Raw genomic sequence first — 17128 nt, forward strand, 5'->3', positions numbered from 1 at the left:
TCTGTGGTGACAGCCCTGGCAGGAGCATTCAAAGTGCTCTGTGAGCTACAAAAGAAACCAGTTGATGGTGTGAACACCACTACAGGGCAACCTGCACAGCACAGCAATTTGACAGCTCAGGTTCTGTGTCTCACGTGACGCCAGGCTTGTCCTTGGAAAGAAGGCCTACAAAATTCTTCATATCTCCATTCCTTGGCATCTGCAGGCAAACTCCTACTCGTATTTTAAGACTCAGCCTCTCCTGTGACACCTGTGTCTTCTCTCCAGACAGGGAGGGACCCTTGCCTCTTCAGGGCTCCCCACACTGGAGTATAACTGCTCCTGTGTCTGATGCCTTTAGTCTGTCAGTGCCGGGAGGTATTCATGCTTCTGTCCCCATGGCCTGTAACAGAGCCTGCATCAGGATGCTTGGAAAGGACTGTTGAATGAATGTCAAATATGGGTCCCTCTGATGGGTCTATACATGTTGGTCTAGGCTTGAAAGGGAGGGTCACAAAGAGTTGTGCATACTTACGATTTCAATCAAATATCACTATTTTTAGTTAAGAGGGAAGAGTAGTGTGAAATTGTCAATGATTAGATACTCCAAATGTTCTTTAAAAACTAATAGCATTGATGTATTAAGAATGCAATCATACATTAGAAGACACATTCTATTTTTAGATTTTTACTTAGTTTAAATTCTTCCTTAATCTGCATATTTACCTTATTGATAGAATTATTTCAGAAGAAATTGATCATTTCATGGAACAAGATTTATTAGACACAAAAGGAAACTGAATCATAACAATTGTACAGGTGGGAAAATGAACAACAAAAATGGCCCTGAGATACCCACATTCTACTTTGGCATATAGTGGGAAAAACATTCTAGACTTCAAGTCTAGGCCTGTCTTGGCTAATGTAACTGATGACTTCACAAACCTGTCATGGGACTAGAAGCTGAAAGGAAAGTACTGGTGGATAAACACCATATTGAAATTATGTTGAGTCGCTTATTTGCTATAAAACACAAATTGTTTTGTGTAAAGGGGTTAAGATGGCTGGAAAACTGTCTCCATTCAAGAGCAAAAAAGCAGCATGGGTCTTATCCTATACCTCCATATTTACTTGTACTTCATCATTTCTGAGGGAGAAATACATGGAAACCAGATGCTTGATTGTTACAGTTTCAGAACAGGTCGTTAAAGAATATGACTCCAAGTCTAAGAATTGTAGGTCCTTTGCTTCTTAGATAACTACTGTTAGCCTTGATCATAGAGATTCCAGGTTTGATAATAACTTCAGTTCTCCCCCCTGTGTATGTAGATGTTAAGTTACACAAATTTGGCATTATTCTCATTTTCAGGTTAATATCAGAACACTTGTTATCAAGTCAGGATAGTAATTGTAAGCCTAGATGCCCTAGGTTTGGCTATACGTAGTTCTCTACACCACCTACCCTTCCAATTAACAATTTACCAGTTGCTTCTACCCAAAGTACCAAGACTCTCCAGCAAATGGGGAATACTGGAAACTGGCTTGGCTTCTTGAAGCAACATGGTAATCAGTAAGATCTTGGCCGGGCATGGTGGCTCATGCCTGCAATCCCAGCAATTTAGGAGGCCAAGATGGGAAGATTGCTCAAGCCCAGGAGTTCAAGACCAGCCTGGGCAACATTGTGAAACCCCATCTCTACAAAGAAATACAAAAATTAGCTGGGCATGGTTGTGGGTGCCTGTAGTCCCATCTACTCGGGACCTGAGGTGGGAGATCACCTGAGCCCGGGAGGCAGTTGCAGTGAGCCAAGATTGCACCACTGCACTCCAGCCTGGGTGACAGAGTGAGACTCTGTCTCAAAACAAAACAACAATGTGGCTGGGCGTGGTCACTAATGCTTGTAATCCCAACACTTTGGGAGGCCAAGGAGGCAGATCACTTGAGGTCAGGAGTTCGAGACCAGCCTGGCCAACATGGTGAAACCCGTCTTACTAAAAATACAAAAATTAGCCGGGCATGGTGGCACACGCCTGTAATCCCAGCTACTTGGGAGGCTGAGGCAACAGAATTGCTTGAACTGGGAGGCAGAGGTTGCAGTGAGCTGAGATCATGCCTCTGCACTTCCAGCCTGGGCTACAGAGCAAGACTCTGTCTCAAAAAAAAAAAAAAAAAAAAAAAAAAAATCTTACTACTGCTTCTTCGGAGATACTTTTGGTATTATTTTGACATGTGAATTTTGAGGATTCAAATATAAGAAAGGGATTATTCTTGGTAGAGGTAACAAAATTGTACCAAATGACCTTTTGTGTTAAACACGATTCAGTCACCCAACCCCAGAAAGGAGCCTGAATGAAGTCTAATTTGGGTGACAAATTCCCACCCAAATTAGATGTATGTCGTTCAGGTATAGAGAATTGATTTTATATTAGAAAAAACAAATCTTGTGAACAGTTTTATAAATAACTGTTTCATGATTTTCCGTAAGTAGTACTGATCTCTTACATACAGATCTTTTGTGTCTTTCTCCTCAAGTTAGTATACAACAGGGCAAGTGGCAAAGCTCGAGGAAAGTGTGACCTGAGGTGCATGCTGTCAGCTCAATGATGCTGGAGTTTGGCCTGTCAAATCTCTAACCTGTCAAATGAAGTTAATTAGGACTAATTTTTTTTAATGTATGTTTACTACTGAAAATAAGTGCTCAGCCAGGCACGGTGGCTCACGCCTGTAATCCCAGCACTTTGGGAGGCTGAGGCTGGCAGATCACCTGAAGTCAGGAGTTTGAGACCAGACTGGCCAACATGGCAAAACCCTATCTCTACTAAAAATACAAAAATTAGTTGGGTGTGGTGGCACATGCCTGTAATCCCAGCTACTCGGAGCCTGAGGCAGGAGAATCGCTTGAACCCAGGAGGCGGAGGTTTCGTTGAGCCGAGATTGCGCCATTGCACTCCAGCCCGGATGACAGACACTCATGTCTCAAAAAAAAAAAAAAAAAAAAAAAGGGAAAAGAAGTGCCCAGTAGCTTCAGTGGATGCCACACAATTCTGGAGTAATTTTTACAATCAGGATTTTCATTGTCCAAGCCCCTTAGAAAAAGAAGCAACCCAGCCCCGTACCCAGAAAGTCAGGCTGTATACTGCTGTTCCTTAGTGAGGTCAGCTCTCAGTAGAAACATCTCCTGTTTGGATTAGTGCTTAGTTGACCTATTGTGTTCAGTTCCTCTAACATGAGTAACTTCTAATGGGTAGGAAATTTTAAAGCTCAAAGGGTGCATTGAGAATTAACATTACTGATTTTCCACTGTTACTTTTTAGTGTTTTCATAACTTGGATGTGTTAACCTATGGCCCATCACCTATGCTCCTAATCTCAGGTGACAACATGTTCAATTTAAGATGGCAGGCAGTACAGTGGACCTCTCATCCCATGGGAAAGAACCCAGGATGTTTATTATGTAGCATTGTGTAGTCTCTGCAGCAATAACAGAGAAAGTTAAAGGTAAGCGGTGGAGAAGTAAAATCTAGAGTTTCTAATATAATCCTTCTCACTTTTCTTTCTAAAAAAAAAATAATAATAAGAGACAGGGTCTCACCATGTTGCCCAGGCTGGTCTCTATCGAACTCCTGGGACCAAGTGGTCCTCGCCTCAGCCTCCCAGAGTACTGGGATTATAGGCATGAGCCACTGTGCCTGGCCAAGCTCACTCTTCTTAAAGGTCTGCTAATAAGAGGGTTTCCACTTTTTGAAACAAATTCATGATTACCTAAAATGAAGCTAGGTTATGAAGTATATATAAATATGCAGCCCAATAGGCTGGGTGCGGTGGCTCACACCTGTAATCTCAGCACTTTGGGAGGTTGAGGCGGGCAGATCACTTGAGGTCAGGAGTTTCAGACCAGCCTGGCCAACACGGTGACACCACATCTCTACAAAAAATACAAAAATTAGCTGGGTGTGGTGGCCTGTATGCACCCATAGTACCAGCTACTTGGGAGGCAGAGGCAGGAGAATCACTTGAAGCCAGGAGGCAGAGGTTTCAGCGAGCTGAAATTATGTCACTGCACTTCAGCCTGGGCAGTGGAGTGAGACTGTCTCAAGATATATATACATATTTGCAGCCCAATAAAGACACTTAGATAAAACTATTGGGTTTATTCCTTGAAAACTAGGGCATGTTTACATATGTTTTAAGGTAAAATTGCTTCTGATAAATGTCAGAGAGGAAGTTTAGGTCTTTCTCCTGGCAGAAAGCCAGAGAGTAAGTGCTGAATGTGACTCAGAATGATGTTAGGTAACAAGGACTTTGAGGTAAGTGGCTGAAGTCCTCTGTGAAATCAGCCGACTCTTGCAGGATTGTGTGGTATCAATCATCTGCGAACACTTCGGCATTTGCCAGCCCAACTCTGATCATTCTTCTTCTTTCAAGGTATCTCAGCGTTTGAGTCAGCCAGGAGTAGCAATAGGTTTGGCTTGGACTCCCTTAGGTGGAGAAATCATGTTCGTGGAGGCGAGTCGAATGGATGGCGAGGGCCAGTTAACTCTGACCGGCCAGCTCGGGGACGTGATGAAGGAGTCCGCCCACCTCGCTATCAGCTGGCTGCGCAGCAACGCAAAGAAGTACCAGCTGACTAACGGTAGGAGCCTGCACCCGGCCAGGCAGGCATGACCCAGGAGGCGACACCATTCCATGGTGGAGACTGGCATGAGCTCGAGACTGCTAGTTACGCCTCTAGCGAAGTACACACTGTTGCTTTTGAACCCCTGTGGAAATTCTAGTTCCCATTTCAGGACTATTTGACTAGTGCCTGAACTAGAAACTAATTCAAAAGGTTTACTTTGTTTTAATCTGACTTAGAGTGGAACTGTTCTTCTAGACCCTCACTCAAATTGTACTCTCGACTAATATTTTGAAGAATTCATTTACCCTAAACATTCATTTTTGTTTGTGACTTTTTTTTTTTTAGGAGAAAAAGAAAACAGGTTTAATTTTTCTACATTAAAGTCCTTTTTTCCTTTTTAAAGCTTTTGGAAGTTTTGATCTTCTTGACAACACAGACATCCATCTGCACTTCCCAGCTGGAGCTGTCACAAAAGATGGACCATCTGCTGGAGTTACCATAGTAACCTGTCTCGCCTCACTTTTTAGTGGGCGGCTGGTACGTTCAGATGTAGCCATGACTGGGGAAATTACACTGAGAGGTCTTGTTCTTCCAGTAAGTATGAAAAAACCAATTTATATGGTTTTTATTTTTTATTTAATTTTTTTAATATTATTTTTAAATAGGGGTTTTGCCTTCTATGAAAACCTTGGTTTTAAGTATATATTAAATTTTTATACGTGTAACTAATTCATATTTTAAATTTCTGATCAAATAAAAACTGACAATTTTTCACATTTTCCCTTCTTTTTTTTTTGAAATAGGTTTCATTCTGTTGCTCAGGCTGGAGTGCAGTGGTGTGATTGTAGCTCACTGTAGCCTCCAACTCCTGGGCTCAAGCGATCCTCCTGTCTGTCTCCCAAATAGTTGGGACTATAGGAGCACGCCACCATGCTCAGCTAATTTATTTTATTTTGTGTAGAGACAGGGTCTCTCTGTGTTGTCCAGGCTTGTCTCAAACTCCAGGCCTCATGCAGTTCTCTCATCTCCACCTCCCAAAGTGCTGGGATTACAGGTGTGAGCCCCCGCATTCAGCCCATGTTTTCCATTCTAAGAAGATTTGCTAAGGGAGAAAATATTAGTGTGGTCATCAGAAATACCAGCAGTTCACATGAAAATTTGAGGCCTTGTTCTACTTGACAAATTGTTAAAGATACAGCACGTGTGCAAAATAGGATAGTAGCTTTTTTTAAATTTTAAGCCCATTTCTTAAATTTGAAGTTTCTTTGAGACCTCCTCTCCCCCTGCAGAAAACTTTGCTAGTATAGAATAGAAACCCTAATAAACATTAACCATATCTAATGACTGCATTTTGAAAAGGTTCTATACATGTGGGATCTTGAGGCTCCAGATCCTAAACTGCTTATAAAAATATTGTGATAAAATGTACAGAACTTAAGAGTATTTAGATTTTAAGTTATTAGTTGCCAGTATTAGTCTACAACAGACTAGACAACAATTTAGTCTACAACAAGATTTTGGCAGGTTCATAGCAAGATGAGGAAAAAAAAGGAAATAGTCTTTTTTTTTCCTGTTGAGATGGAGTCTGGCTCTGTTGCCCAGGCTGGAGTACAGTGGCACAATCTTGGCTCACTGCAACCTCTGCCTCCCAAGTTGAAGTGATTCTTCTGCCTCAGTCTCTCAACTAGCTGGGATTACAAGCGTACGCCACCACGCCCGGATACTTTTTTCTATTTTTAGAACCTCTGTAGAACAAATGGGTTTTCTATTTGGTCCCCTCTCAGAGCAAATCGTAGCCCAAGTAAAGGCTTCCACAGCCTCAGGAGAGGACAGCCACAGCGGCCTGGAGTACACCTTCAGCTCCAGACTATTACAAGAGGCAGGACGGAAAGCAGCAGCACTTGAAGGAAAGGCCTGCAAAGGCTGGAGAAAACCTCTTTCGAGAACAGAGGACAAGACGGGGCTTTGAGATTTAAAAGTGGTCAGAGAATTATTCAGGAAAAAACTATAGTGAAAAACAATTTGTTCTAACAATTGTTAGAACTCCAGCATCTAAAAGGAGTTCTAACAGGAAGATGAAATGGAACAAATTATCCAAGAAATAATTGAACATCTCCTAAAAGTTAGGCATCTTCAGATCGAAAGGACCATTACTAACCAGGAAAAACATTTCATCCTCTTGACTTTTCAGATCACTGAGGGTAAAGTGGCCTCAGCACTGACACTGGATGTGCAGTACCTTCAAAACTATGAGGGAAAATGGGCCGGGCGCGGCAAATGATGTCTGTAATCCCAGCACTTTGGGAGGCTAAACAGGAGGATAGCTTAAGTCCAGGAGTTAAGACCGGCCTGGGAAATATAGTGAGACTTCATCTCTACAAAAAATTGTTTTAAAAATAGTAATGAGGCTGGGTGTGGTGGCTCACGCCTGTAACTCCAACACTTTGGGAGGCCAGGGTGGGCGGATCACTTGAGGTCAGGAGTTTGAGACTAGTCTGGCCAACATAGTGAAACCCTGTCTCTACTAAAAATACAAAAATTTATCCAGATGTGGTGGCGCATGCCTGTAATCCCAACTACTTGGGAGGCTGAGGCAGGAGAATCGCTTGAACCTGGGAGGCGGAAGTTGCAGTGAGCCAAGATCGTGCCACTGCACTCTAGCTTGGGTGACAGAGTGAGACTGTCTCAAAAAAAAAAAAAAAAAAAAAAAAGTAACGAAAGCTGTGAGGGAAAATGTTTTAAATCTAGTCTTATATACATGGCCTTACTATCAATCAAGTGTGAAAGTAAAATATTTTCAAATATGCAAGGCATCAGTTCATCTTACACTCTTTTGAAGAGGGTATTTTGAAGGAGTACTTCAGCAGCATGAAGAAAACCTTGAAAGAAGATGCCGGTGGGGCAGGAAGGCCTGGAGCAACCAGTCTTAATTGGAACAGATGCTCAGAGGGCTCCCAGAGGGCTGTCTCCAGGGCTTGCATGTGCTGGGTGCTGTGACTGAGAGCAGTATTTGTGAGCAATTGCTGCGCAACACATTACCCCAAAGCAAGAATACTTCATACTTTCCATGTTTCTGTGGGCTAGGAATTAAGGAGAGGCTGAGCTGGGTTCCTGTGGCCCAGGGTCTCTGGGCTTACAGTTTAGGTTCCAGCCAGGCCACAGTCACGTGAGGGCTGACAGGCTGGAGAAGTTGCTTCCATGGTGGTTGACTCATGTAACTGGCAAATTGGTCTTGTTTGGTGGCAGGAGGCCCCAGTTCCTCACCTGATGGTCCTGCCCATAGGCTGCTTGAGTGACCTCAGACATGATGACTGGCCACCTCCAGGGCAGGTGATCAAGAGAGATCCAGGCAGCAGCTCTCATTTTGTGCGACTCAGCTGTGGCGCTCATACAGCATCACTCCCACCACACTCTGTTTCTTACCAAGTCACAAAGCCTGGCCCACATTCAAGCCGGGGGACCATTGTAGACATGTTTGAAAGCCACCATAGGAGCCTAGTTTGGGGATATGTTTTACCAGCACGGAAGTCCTGGCTTTAAACCTGTAGAGAGGGAAGTAACTCCAGCACACAGCTAAGCTCTGCAGGAGCGGCGCTCATGCATGGTCAGAATCACTTGCTGCTTTTTCAGATCAACCTAAAGACAAGACAGTTGTGATTACACCTGGAATGCCAATGTTTACTTTGACAGCATTTATAAAAAGAATCATTGACCGAAGGGGAACTCATATCTATGAACAATTTAAAATCCGCCCCCCCATCAGAGTCTTTAATACAACACCAATTGAAACATTTTAAAAAGGTTACTACTTGCCAACCTTTTTCCTGGCTTTCCTAGCTCGTACGGTAACAAAACAGAAGATGATTTGGATGTTTTAAAATAGTAGTAAATTCAGTGAAAGCAAGCTGGGTCAGGATTTCTTTCAGCTTGAGGGTGATCATTAACCCTAAAAACGTTTTTCTCTCCTTACAGGTGGGTGGAATTAAAGACAAAGTGCTGGCGGCACACAGAGCGGGACTGAAGCAAGTCATTATTCCTCGGAGAAATGAAAAAGACCTTGAGGGAATCCCAGGCAATGTACGACAGGATTTAAGTTTTGTCACAGCAAGCTGCCTGGATGAGGTTCTTAATGCAGCTTTTGATGGTGGCTTTACTGTCAAGACCAGACCTGGTCTGTTAAATAGCAAACTGTAGGCCCAAATCTCAACTTTTTAGAATTTTAAGTTATGAAGTGCTCAAAGGTACTGACACGGTTGATTTTATTCACACCATTAGGGGTATGCAAGATGTCCCTGTTTCGTAAACATAATCACAACAGTAATAAACCAAGTAGTGGCTAGTGTTTAGTATAGAAACATAAGATGTTGATTTAGTAAACTGATAAAAATCGAATTCTTGTCTTGTTTTTAGTGGGATCCTTACTGTCCCTGGAAAGATACAGCATAGTGGTTCTCAGCACAGTCTCCAGAACAGAAGCATCTGTAGTACCTGATAACTTGTTAGAAATGTACATTCTCAGGCTCCACAGCAGGCCGCCTGAATCAAATCCTGGGAGGTGGGGGCAGAAATCTGTTTTAAGAAGCCTTCCAGGTAATTCTGCACAGTCAAGGAACCACTGGTATAGACCATTACTTAATGGATTTACCTGTAGAGTTTATTGGATCCTGAAACCAATCACTTAGAACTGGGAAAAGATGAAAGTATAGCCAACTATTCTTGACTAATATATATATTCAAGTGGACTGGGTGTGATGGCTAACACCTGTAATTCCAGCAATGTGGGAGGTCGAGGCAGGCAGATCACTGAGCCCAAGAGTTCAAGACCATCCTGGCCAACGGCGAAAACTCTGTCTCTACAAAAAATAAATTATACAGGCGTGGTGGCATGTGCCTGTAATCCCAGCTACTCGGGAAGCTGAGGCGCAAGAATTGCCTGAACCCAGGAGGTGGAGATTGCATTAAGCTGGGATCACGCCACTGCACTTCAGCCTGGCTGACGGAGCGAGACTCTGCCTCTAAAAAAGAAAAAACTCAAGTGGACCCTACGAAGAAGCCTACACATCCCAACAGAAGCCCCTTCTTATGCTGAGGGAAGCGGCCCTCAGAACATGATAGCTTGTATCCAGCAGAGTGGCACATGCTGGCACACCTCACAGAAGCACCCTGGCCCTGGATGCCTGCAACCTCAGAAGAGTGCAGCTCCCAGAGGGAGGCAGCCATCCATCTGGGATGGTCCTAAGCATGGAATCATAACTCCTGATTCCGTCTCCTATTTCTTGCTTGGCTACACCAGTTTCCAAATCTGATAGATGTCCATGCCCATGTGCTCCTGCTGGGACTCAATCCAGGCTGTGTATGACTATGAAGTCAGGATCACCTGCTTACTGGCTGTGTGAACTTTTTGTATCTTGGTTTTCCTCATCCATGAATTCCAAGTAATGCTACCTAATTGTTACTGTGAAGATTAAGTTCAAATGCAATGTGAAATAATATTAAGCAATTTCTAGTTATTCTAGCCAGTAATGGACTTCAGAATCTTTTATTACACAATATAAGAATATATATGTAAAGACATTTTGGAATTTCCTGGATGAGAAGGAAGTCTGGGCTGGGCATGGTGGCCCACGCCTGTAACCCCAGCACTTTGGGAAATCGAGGCGAGTGGATCACTTAAGCTCAGGAGTTCCAGACCAGCCTGGGCAACATGGCAAAACCCCATTTCTACAAAAAATACAAAAATTAGCTGGGCATGGTGGCACCCGCCTGTAGTCTAGCTACTTGAGGCTGAGGTGGGAGGATCAGGGAGGTCGTGGCTAGAGTGAGCCAAGATCACGCCGCTGTACTCCAGCAGCCTGGGCGACAGAATGAGACCCTGTCTCAAAAAAAAAAAAAAAAAAAAAAAAAAAAAAGATTTGGCCAAAATACTGTGATAAAATAGCAGACCTGCTGATAAAGTTTATCTGAATGCATTCTGAGAGGAAAAGTCCAGACCTAGGACTAGTTACGGCAGTTGAAGAGAAAGAACATCAGGATGTTTGAAAATATGCCATTGACTCTTATCAACTACTGTAATTTTATCATTTCTAATGTCATCTAAAAGAGGACTAGAACAAACTGTGAATTCACTTTCAGCAACCAGAGGGAGCTAATCCACACTCACATCGCTCTGCCCTGTTCCACCCAGCAGGGACAACAAAGGACGTTTTTAGTATCACTTGGGGTTCTCAGTATTCTTCCTTTAGTCCTGACACAGGCAGCCTTGCACTTGTCTCTAGCAGCAGGAGGGCACTTGCTTTAAGCATGTCTTTTGAAAGGCGCCCATTGAGAGAATAATGCATTTTCCCCTTGCTGTATATGACATGGAACATGCTAGCTTTTTTTTTTTTTTCTTCCGGGGTGGGAGGTTAGTTGTTTGACGTCTAAGCTCTTCCTTTTTCACCTGTTTTATTTGGGGGGGGGGGATAGCCAAAATATAAAATCTACTATTTTAACCATTTTTAAGCATATAATTCAGGGGTATCAGTTACTGGGTGTGTCCACTGTCTACATGATTTTTTTTTTTTTTTTTTTGAGACGGAGTCTCATTTTGTCACCCAAGCTGGAGTGCAGTGGCATGATCTCGGCTCGCTACAACCTCTGCCTCTCCAGTTCAAGCGATTCTCGTGCCTTAGCCTTCCAAGTAGCTGGGACTACAGGTGTGTGCCACCATGCCCGGCTAATTTTTGTATTTTTTAGTAGAGACAGGGTTTCACCATGTTGGCCAGGCTGGTCTCAAACTCCGGACCTCAAGTGATCCGCCCACCTCGGCCTCCCAAAGTGCTGGGATTACAGGTGCGAGCCACCGCACCCGGCTTACATGCATTTTTTATCACCACAAATTGAAACTCTGTACCTAAAAAGAGTTCCAAATTCCACCCTCACCCCAGACCCTGGTAACCACTACTTCACTTTCTCTCTGAATTTGCCTTCATATGAATGAGATCAAACAAGAGTTGCCCTTTTGTGACTGGCATTCTTACTTAGCAAGCCATCAGCCGCTCAAATAGTCACTGGGGCAACTACTTTTCGCCCAGTGTCCTCCAGAAAAGAAAGATGTGGAGGGTCAGGCTACTGTTTTTCTTCAAAATAATGAGGAGGGGGCAGATGGGTAGGGATGAACCTCTTCCTCCTCTGCCACTTTAGCTCAAAGGAACTCCCATCTTTTTATTATTTGCAAGTTAGCTTTCTGTTTCACATCTCTGCCTTGTAGAACCATGACCTATCAAGGTGTTTTGTCAAAAAATAATACTTTCCCTGGGAAAAAGCCATGTGGTAGCAAATACCAAAACTTTTTATGGCCAAATAATATGCCATTATATCCATAGACCGCATTTGGTTTACCACTCATCTGCTGATTGTTTCCTCCTCTTGGCTGTTACGAATAATGCTGTGAACATGGGTGTACACCTCTCTCTCGAAGTCCCTTAGGTCCTTTAGGGATATATATCCAGGAGCGGAATTGCTAGATCACATATGCTAAGGTCTGAATGTCTCTCCACCAAATTCATATGTTGAAGCAACCACCAATGTGTTACTAAGAGGTGAGGCTTTAGGGGGTGATTATGTCATGAGAGCTCCACCCTCATTAATGGATTTAGTGCCTTTATAAAGGGGCTCAAGAGAACCAATTACCTCCTTTTTGCCCATCGATTCCCTTCCACCATACGATGACACAGCAACAGGCCCCATCCTAGAAGCTGAGACTGGGTCCTCAACAGATACCAGTCTGCCAGCACGTTGATCGTGGACTTCTCAGTCTTCAGAACTATGAGAAATAAATTTGTTCTTTTAAATTACCCAGTCTCAGGTATTCTGTTATGGTTAACACAGATGACTAAGACAACAGGATAATTGTTTAACTTTTTGAGAACTGCCAAACTTTTCCACTGCAGCTGCACCATTTGACATTCCCGCCAGCAATGCACAAATGTTCCAGTTTCTCCACATCCTTGCCAGCACTAATTTTCTGGGTTTTTTATAATAGCCCTCCAAATGGCTGTGACGTATTTTGATTCTATGTCCCTAATGACTAGTGATGTTGAGCATCTTTTTCTAGCATTCATTTTTAAGATGTTACCCAAAGACCCCTTGTATCACAATAATTATGCTGGATTTTTTATTGAAAATTATTAACTCTAGGAATTTTAGTTCACTAGACCTAGGGATATGTGTATTTTACCAGTATTCCACGTTTTATGCATGGGTTTTTAAAACTTTTCAAGTATTAAAACTAAAGCTTTAGGTGCTTTATCAAGAAATTCTACACTGTCCACTGGAGGCATCCATGTTTTTACTTAGCTCTGCCCCTTTAGTGGTCCCTCTCTGAACCTTACCTCAAACCATGCGTCAGGGGTAGATCCCTACTTGCTTGGTGGTTACAAATGCAAACACAGTGAAGAATATCATCTTTGTGATTGTTCCTAAAATAGTTCACGTCAGTTGAGAAATCCGTGACCGTAGTTAAAGTAATGTGATAGTGAAGTCTACCACCGTGAGCTTCCAGTACTAGGTGATTTGTCTGGATTTACAGTGACCAAAATCAACTATGTGGTCTGGTAATTCACTGCTGAGGGCTTTAGATTTTCCTTTATGAACTACTGAAATGAGGTCAACTTGACTATTATTACTAAGGGACATTTTGCTACAAAGAATGTTAGTTTTGCCAATTCCCTTTCCAAATCTAGAATTTATTTTAACCAGGATTTTAGATGTTAAACATCAAGTAGTTTTGGTTGTTTCAAAGAAGTAACACGTTTAAGCTCACATTATTTGAAGTACTTCAGTTCCTATCCCCATGAAAATTGTATCTAGCAGCTTAAAACAGACTAGTTAGTCATTATCCAATTTGATGATTTATAGTGCAACATTAATGCTCATTTTTTGTTTTACTAACATTTGGTGGATCCCACAATGAAAATTGCACTTTAAAAAAAAAAAAAAAAACGCTGAAAGAGGAAGGAAATATCAAAAGAGTGAATAGACAACAGGCAAATCTGGTGAGTGGTCATTGAGATGTTTTAAATGTTACCAACAAAAGGACTTCTAAAACAATTTTAGGAAAAGCTTTATTTGCCATAAAAATTCATTTCTTTGGAACATACTATAGTTTGTACTTAATGAACTAAAGAATATTCAATGTGTTTAACATTTTGGGATCTAATAAAATCTTTTGTATTAAGTTCAACTGTAACGTCAGCACATTTCTAGGCAATACAAACTCTTGAGGCTAAATTCTCATCCTGACATGACAGTGCAAGGCTGTCAAAATGTGACCCCAAAACCAGGTGTCCTTTCACTACATTATACCTGTAAACCTGTTATACTTTTCAGAATTTAGAAAGGCCTAAGAAAAGTACTTCTATGATAATAAAGTATATTTTCTTTGTCAAATTTCTAGAGCTTTGTAAGAATAGCGAAAATATTTGGTTCAGCAAGACATTGGGGTATCGTGCCAGGCATAATAAGCACTTTATAGCACATCTAGCCTTCCTCATTCCCTTACGCAGTGGACACCATACCCGTTTATGGAGGAGGGACCAGGCAGAGATGGTATGTAAATAAAAACCGGTAGATACAGGGTCAGAAGTCAACCCAGGCAGTTAGAATCTACAGCCTATACTGTTTGCCACCAAATCTTAGTAGATGCTTGATAAGGAATTTTGTTTGGATGGTGCCATTTTTAGATAAATGTACATTTCTTTTGGTAAATTCAGGTTAGGATCATAAGCAGTAAAATACCAAATAATCCTTTGTGTTTTGCACACTGGATGAGTGGGGAAGGGAATGACCAAGCTTCAAAATCCGAATCTCTGTAACACTCTATCTGTACCTTTCATGTTTAATCTATACAAATGACCACAGTCCTGCATGGTAGTTCATACGCACTATTCACCCTGTCGAATTCCGACATTACTTTTATGTCCATTCTAATGCAGCAGTCACAGACTGACACCCCAGGTATGCTGAATTTGATCCACTGTTTTCTTAATTTGGATTACTTACCAATTCTTCCAATCAGGAGTGTGAAATAGAATTCTACCATTAGTAGAATCACTGCAGATGTTCCTGAATATGAAGAGCTTTTGGGGGTTGGAGGCGGCACTATTATTTTCGTGAGCTAAGCTATCTACAGCCACTTATGTTTGAAGTTTGCAGAAATGTGGGTCTTAAAATCATACATATTATAATAAAAAATTGCTCACAAAGGAAAAACTGTTCCCCAACAATGAACATACCAAACTGGCCCATGATTAAATAGGACAATTTCAAGTTTAAGGGTGTAAAAGCAACAGAACAAAGTTAATGAGTATCTCCCATACCTACCCCATATACAGCCTCCTGAGAGAAGACATCAAAAGAAATGGAAGAAGTTTTCATTATAACAAGCAATTTCAGGACAAGAGTTATGCCTCATAAATCAAATGTGTAATGGACCACGAAATATGGCTATAGATTTTACCTCTATAGACTAAGAATATGAAGACCTAAATGAAAATTGTTAATACTAAAATGTCAAGCTTATTAACTGTCAAACAAAATGTACTACCTTAATTTGCTTAAATTAGCAAACCATGAGGTGAAAATGAAAATGGAAAACTTCACACTGCTACTGGTGTCCTCTGGAACCTCTCCAGAAAGCAATGATGAAGTATGTAAAAAATAATCCCAAGACTATACACAGAAAACATACAGATATGTTCATGTTTATAAATAACCAAAAATAAATTACCAAGTAAATATCCAACAAGAACCTAAAATTACAGTGAATCCTCATAAACAAAAATTGTTCTTCCAAGATTATTAAAGTGGTGAAACACTCAGATGAGCATGTTGTGTGATGAAAGGGCTACACAATAGTACATAAAAGGGCTCCCAATACCTTTGAAAATAAACATGTGGCTGGAGTCAGGGGCTCATGCCTGTAATTCCAGCACTCTAAGAGGCCAAGGCAGGAGAATCACTTGAGCCCAAGGGGTTTGAGACCAGCCTGGGCAACATAGCGAGACCCCATCTCTACAAAAAAATTTAATTAGCCAAGCATGATGCTATACACCTGTACTCTCAGCTCTCAAGAGGCTGAGGTGGGAAGATCACTTGAGCCCAGGAGTTTGAGGCTGCAGTGAGCTGATTGCACCATTATACTCCAGCCTGGGTGACAGAGGATGAGCACATGCACATACACATAAAAAACTGAAAAAATAACCTCTGAGTGGATAGCAAGACTATAGATCTCAATTGTATGTGCAGTTTTATAATTTCCAAAGTCTACATGATGGACACATACTTTATAATCAACACACTTTAAAATACTAAAACTACAAAATGATATACCTCCATGAATATACCCAATATGTTTTGTTTTGTTTTTTGAGCCAAGAGTCTCAGTCTGTCACCCAGGTTGGAGTGTAGTGATACAATCTTGGCTCACTGCAGCCTCTGCTTCCTGGATTCAAGGGGTTCTGCCTCGGCCTCCCTAATAGGGTGTGCCATCATGCTTGGCTTTTTCGTACTTTTAGTAGAGACAGGGTTTCACCATGTTGGCCAGGCTGGTCTCCAACTCCTGACCTTAAGTGATCTGCCCACCGTGGCCTCCCAAAGAGCTGGGATTACAGGTATGAGCCACAGTGCCCAGCCAATTTTATTTTGAAAGATATTGGGAGCCCTTTTACATATTGTTAAGTAATCCTTTTACCATACAACATTAAATATGGAATAAAAGTCGCTTTTTCCAAGCACATATGCTAATGAACAGACCTAAATATAAATCTGTGGTTGAACTGTTATTCTCTTTCACCATAAAAATGGCTACGCAAGGCCGGGCGCAGTGGCTAATGCCTATAATCCCAGCACTTGGGAGGCAGGCAGATCACAAGGTCAGGAGATCAAGAACATCTTGGCCAACATGGTGAAACCGTCTCTACTAAAAATACAAAAATTGGCCGGGCATGGTGGCACGCACCTATAGTCCCAGCTACTCTGGAGGCTGAGGAAGGAGAACCGCTTAAACCCGGGAGGCCGAGGTTGCAGTGAGCCGAGATCACACCACTGCACTCCAGCCTCCGTCTCAAAACAAAAAACAAAAGAACAAAGGCTCCACAAGCACATTATAACCAGTTCAAAAGATAATATTGACGTAAAGATGAGACTACACAATCATCTTTTCTGAAAATGAATAATAGAAATAAACTCTTATCCAAAATTATCCAGAATCAGTGGTGGGATAAGGGTGAAGTCCAAATTTTCATTAACTTTCTAGGCTTACAGTACCAATACAAACCACACAAAATTATCTTTCACCATTCAGAAGGCAATTTCAGAATCTTGCCATGTGCCTCAAAGTAATTAGCAACAGTTAACTACATGGTACTAAAGGCATAATGGTAGCTAACATTCACGGGATGCTGATATGAACAAAGCACTGTTTCAGGTAACATACCTGTACCCCTTTAAAACTTTTTAAGTATCTACCATAATTTAATCCCACTTTACACAT

General features: G+C 41.8%; 1 protein-coding gene across 2 annotated transcripts in view; it reads left to right on the plus strand.

The window, feature by feature from the left end:
* LONP2 (lon peptidase 2, peroxisomal) overlaps positions 1-8988 on the plus strand; it is a 117012-nt gene extending 108024 nt beyond the window's left edge. For both annotated transcript variants that reach the window (XM_007992441.3, XM_007992448.3), the window contains 3 exons: positions 4404-4611; positions 5000-5190; positions 8569-8988. In XM_007992441.3, coding sequence (XP_007990632.3) covers positions 4404-4611; positions 5000-5190; positions 8569-8790 — 621 coding nt within the window. In that variant the 3' untranslated portion in view covers positions 8791-8988. The remainder of the gene's footprint in view (positions 1-4403; positions 4612-4999; positions 5191-8568) is intronic.
* The last annotated feature ends 8140 nt before the right edge of the window (positions 8989-17128 follow it).

This window comes from Chlorocebus sabaeus, chromosome 5 (genome assembly GCF_047675955.1).
Source record: "Chlorocebus sabaeus isolate Y175 chromosome 5, mChlSab1.0.hap1, whole genome shotgun sequence".
Lineage (NCBI taxonomy): Eukaryota > Metazoa > Chordata > Mammalia > Primates > Cercopithecidae > Chlorocebus > Chlorocebus sabaeus.